Source organism: Entamoeba invadens (genome assembly GCF_000330505.1).
Source record: "Entamoeba invadens IP1 unplaced genomic scaffold scaff_1105074726085, whole genome shotgun sequence".
Taxonomy (NCBI): Eukaryota; Evosea; order Mastigamoebida; family Endamoebidae; genus Entamoeba; species Entamoeba invadens.
In genome coordinates, this window is record NW_004443571.1 from 8,118 (window position 1) to 13,722 (window position 5,605).

General features: G+C 30.3%; 1 protein-coding gene across 1 annotated transcript; it reads right to left on the reverse strand.

The window, feature by feature from the left end:
* Window positions 1-203: 203 nt before the first annotated feature.
* EIN_458370 (hypothetical protein) lies at window positions 204-2,331 on the reverse strand (the record flags this gene model as incomplete). Its single annotated transcript, XM_004259117.1, has 1 exon — window positions 204-2,331. A coding segment is annotated over one exon (2,128 nt), but the record flags the coding sequence as incomplete, so codon positions are not given.
* Between the last annotated feature and the right edge of the window lie 3,274 nt (window positions 2,332-5,605).

Consider the following 5,605-nt stretch of genomic DNA (forward strand, 5'->3'; position numbering starts at 1 on the left):
CTCTTTACACTGTATACACTTTAATTTGTTTATTCTTTTATTACATTTCCCGTCATTAAAAATACAAACTCCTTTATTATAATAATATCCATCTTGACATAAAGTACACGTTTTATTTTCTGATAGAACATATGGTTCATAGAATGTTTCACATTTTGGATTAAAAAGTATTTCGTCTGAATTTTTGCATATTTTGCAATTACCATTAAGTTGACTTGTAAAGCATCTTGAACACTTGTTATTTCCACTCAAATAAAACCCACTTTTACATACACACACTTTATTTTTTACTTCAAAACTTTCAGCACAAGCAGTGCATCCCATAACAACATCACACATGTTATCAAGACAATTTTCGTCGCAAATTTTGCATGTTCCTTGATCTAAATATTTTCCATTTTCACAACTCAAACAATTTGTTTTGTTTGTACCACATGTTTTGCAGTTATCATCACATTTGTAACAGTCATGAGAAATATTGAAAAAATGAGAATCCGTGCACAAACTGCACCCATCTTGATGGCAATTTCCATTCACACAATTTAGGCATTGAACACATGTTGAATCTTTTAAATATAAACTTCCATCTTCACATGAAGTGCATTTGGTAGACGATAATGAACAAGTTTTGCAATTGTTATCACATGGCAAACAATTGTATCCAGATACATAATAATTTGAATACTTACATTGAGTACACCCATTTTGATGGCAATTTCCACTTAAACAGTTAATACATTGAAAACATTCATTGTTTGAAAAATAAGAACTACCATCTTTGCAGGATGTACAATTTGTTGATGAATACTCACAAGAAAGACAATTTGTCGAACATTCTATGCAATTATAAGAATCAAAATAATATCCAAATGGTTCACAAGAAAAACACAAAGCGGTATTATCGGATATACATGAAGTACACCCTTCATTACATTGAACACATTCGTCATCTAAAAGATGATACCCCTCAACACATGAAGTGCAGTGAAAATATGGTATGTCATCGCATGTAAGACAAGGTGAAGGACATGCAAGACAACCAGTTGTGTATTTGTAATATCCATCAAGACATGCCGTACATGTTACAATGCCTGTTGAACAAGATTCACATCCTCTTGGACATTTAGTACACTTAAAGTCTTCAAAAGTATAACCCGATAAACAAGAATTACACTGTCTTGTTTCTTCACCAAAACACGTTTTACAACCAGTCGCACATGAATAACAATAATAACCGTTCTGTCGAAACCCAGTTATACACGAAAAACAATTTCCATTCGAAGTTCCATTGCAAGTTGCACATCCAGAATAACATGGGAAACAATTACCATTGACTTTGAAATAACCTTCTTTACATAATAAACAACTTCCATTTTCCGAGGATGTGCACTTTATACAGTTTACTCCACACGTATGACAAGTACCATTGATTAAATAATAACCAGTTTTACATGAAGTGCAACTTGCAACTAATCTACTTGAACACGAAGCACAATTGTCATAACACGGATAACAAAATTTACCACTTTGAAAGTAACCCTCTAAACAGGATAAACAAGTTTCTAATTCACTACTAGAACACGTTTTACATCCATCGCGACATCTGGAACACACACCATTATAAGGACGATAATTGAGGTCACAAGAATTGCACGTTGGCGTATCAGTGCAAGTAGTACAACCAGTTGGACATTTACGACATGACCCCCTCATAAAAACAAACCCAGAAATACAGGTCTGACAATAAAAAGGTGATTGTGTTTGACATATTGCACAACCAATAGAGCAGTCGGAGCAATTAGAATCCGTTGTGATATGTCCTGGTGATATACAAGACTGACAATCGACATTATTAAACCCATTACATTTTGAACAACCTGCAGAACAAGCGGAACATGAATAATAGTCACTTTTAAAAAATCCAGGAAGACAGGTATTACAATGTGTAATACTATTTGTGGTTGAACAAGAAGCACAATTTGGGTAATTTCCACACAAATTTCCATCAACAACTTCTTTGAGTGTTGTACTATGTAAGCTTTTTTGTTGATAAAAAACATATTTGTCATTTAATTTCGAAAATAACAATTTTTGGGTTTGACCATCAAAACTAATTACAAACAGTTGTGACGGTATTTTGCACTTAATTGTTATTGTTTCTGTTTTTAAGTTTTGTTGAAAACTCACAATATTATCAATGACACTCCATTCATAATTTAAAGGGCATTTATTGTTCTGATTGACACAAGTTATCACGTCTTTAACTTTACACCATTTCAATATCGATGAATTGACCGAAATAATTATGTTAAAAAACGGAAGTAACAACATCATTATTGTGAATTTTAAGTTTTTTTCGTATCATATCATGATATTGTAATTTAGTGGTGGTTTATTTTGAGTAAAATAATAAGTGGTTCTTAATGCATTTATTATATTATATTATAAGTGTTTTTTAATAATAATTCCTTCAATAAAACTGTCGAATTAATGAACAGATCTAAAATTAACAACAAATAAAACCAATTACTGTCAAATTTCAGTTTAAGCTAACAGATAATTCGGTGTTATCAAAAACTGCATACAAATTATAGAATAATTATTAATCACAGAAAAAAAACAAAAACCAAACTTATTTAAATTATAGTATATAAATATTGAGTGTATTTTCCAATAAATTTTTTTAATAAAATATTGTCAAATTTAATTATTATAATGTAAGATAGTGTGTATAATTCTTAAATTGATAAAATATTATTATTATTTGAAAAATATGGTATTGTAGACCAGACCTAGAGGCACTAAATTTTTATTTTTACCACGGAAATAAGGTTTTGAATGTTTTGCTTATTTGTATTTTTTGTATATAGTAATATACAAAAAAAACACTTTCCAATTTTTTAAATAATATCAACAACACATTTTATTAAATCGATGTGATTCAAAGACGAATGGTTATTTAATTAAATTGTATATAAATAAAACACAATTTAACGTCTCAACCTTTAACAATCAAAAAAAACTGTTTTTTTAACATCATATATTAATTGTTTTGATGGTAAAAATCACAACTTACATTCAAATGAAAATAAGAACAATATAATCTCTATAACTTTAAATAACCTTAAATTTATTTGTGGAAAAATAATGTAAAAAAAATGTAATTATATTAAAATGCTGGTACATTTTAATTGTATATATTGTTTTATATTATATTGATTTAACACATTCAAATGTATTATAAACGAGAATTATTGACATAACAATGGACTAAATTAACTATTGAATAATTATATCGATATAAAACACGTTTTTGATATTAAATAACAAATAAAAAGAAGTTACATATTTTAATATTAAAATAATTATCCACAGTTTAGCTTTTTGACTGTTTTATTTTATTATTTTTGTCAAATTTATGATTCAAAACGACCACTTTGAAAAAAACAAAAGGAGTCCTATTTAAAAGGTCTTAAAACATGCATGGGGTTTTCTATCAGAATGGAACAGCTGCACATCAATTGTATGCCATCAAAGAAGCCAAATTAAATGTCGATGAGTACTACAATGCAGACTTGAGAGGACTTACATGTTTGACTTCATTTTCTTTGATGTGTAATAACATCGTCACTTTGAATTTGCCAACTTCTCTTGTTGAATTAAAATTTTCAAAGCAAATCAAAGTGCAGAAATTCGAAGAACTCAAACAACTCAAAAAGATCAACAATTCAAAGTTTGAAGAAGAAAAGAAACTTGAATATTATCAAACAAATTGAGTATTTATTTTATTGTATCTATATCGTAAAAATAATCTGTTACAGCTTTTTTGTAGTTTCATTAAAATATTATTAAATTTTGAAAAAATAAATCAAAGACCACCAGAAAATATCGTGGAGTAACACAGGACTTTTCAAGTTTTTTATATAACATGTCGCTGAACGTTTTATTCACCAACACTTTTTGAAGTTTATCTGCATATTTATTCTAATTGGCTATTGCTTGTTATGGTTATTCTTTCAAAATCAAGTTGCTCATTCAACGTTAAAACGTTTGAATGGTGTCACGTGAACAAGGGCATTGCCGTCTTGATTAATGAGCCTGGTGTTGGTAAGATGGCAACAATAAAAAATAAAAAAAATGTTCCTTTGAATTTGTAGTCAGAGTTGTTGCACTTGATATGGGTGGGCGGATTGCTGGTGTTTGTACAGAAGACTGTTTGAGGAGCAACTAAATGTAGTTTTGAAAGAAATGAAAACGTCTGAGATCTCAATCATTCTGTTCGTTGATGAAATCCAGACTATTTGAGGTGGCAGTTGCATCATTGTGGAATAGATACATCAATGCAAGGTTATTGCAAGACAAGGCAATCAATTTGATTGATTAAGTGTGTGTTACGCTCTTCACACAGAAGAATTCGCAACCAGAGGAGATCTACAACTTGGAAAAACAACACAATTAACAGTCGAAAAAAAAGCACACGGAAAAAGAGAAAAAAATAACAAAAACAAAATAATTCGAGTTTCACAAATAAATCAAACGGCACAAAAATAAATCAGTCAGAACACTAATAAATACATTTGCATTTATAATTAATCCACTTATTTTTTAATTATTTCGTCACCAAATCAATTATAGTGAATTTTTATTTTTATAATATTAATGTTTCATATTTTGATCATCGTACCTTGAAATAACACATGAACCACTCTTCTTTTGAATAAGTTGATGATACTAACCCCGGGAGTCGCTCAGATTACCTTGAAAATGCTCCCAAACCACAACAAGGTGTTCCTTTAGAGGCTCTACACTTTGAACATTTTTCCACCTGACAACACAATAAAAAGAAGAGGAAGACCCCCAAAAACAATTGAAAAAAAAGATGACAACAAGAAAAAATTATACAGAACCGTATCTTTAAAGACGAAACGGGAATTGGTCAAGGCATTTAGAACAGCAACAACCATTGACCCGATGCAGTTCTCACTTGATCGTGGTATACTCATTGACAATTGCAAATATATCATTAACAAATTGATTAAAGGTGAAAGTATTTACCCCGTTAATCATTATTGCAGAAAGAGCCGCACTACTTCTTTTCAAAAGCTTGTCAGGGCTGCTCTCAGAAATAATCCAACCAACTCTATCGCAAAATAGAGACGCAAAATGGCTGAAGTGCTTGTTGTTTGTAATATACAAGACATCAACGTTGTTGAAACTTTAGATACCAAAATACTAGACAACATGTCTCAAAAAATAAAAAATATCGAAGATAATTTTGAGACAGCAGAGTTGTTTAAAGAAAAAAGTAAAAGAAGCAGAACAGTTAGTGCCTTCGGAGGCTTCATTTTTGAGAATGATAAAAGGTAAAATCATCAATGGAGATGCTGGACATTTGGGAACACTATCATTCAAAAGAGTAACAAATAGAAGAACAGCAGCCAACAGCGAAGACAATAAAACAAGACGTATAATCGCGATTCAAGAACTAAATTATAAAATTAACACGGGTTATACCTGGGTGTGTATAGACAAGACTGCTTGGACAATTGCCTGTACTTCTGTATATGGATGGTCTCCAGTGAATAAGAAGTGTTTTTTTAACTAA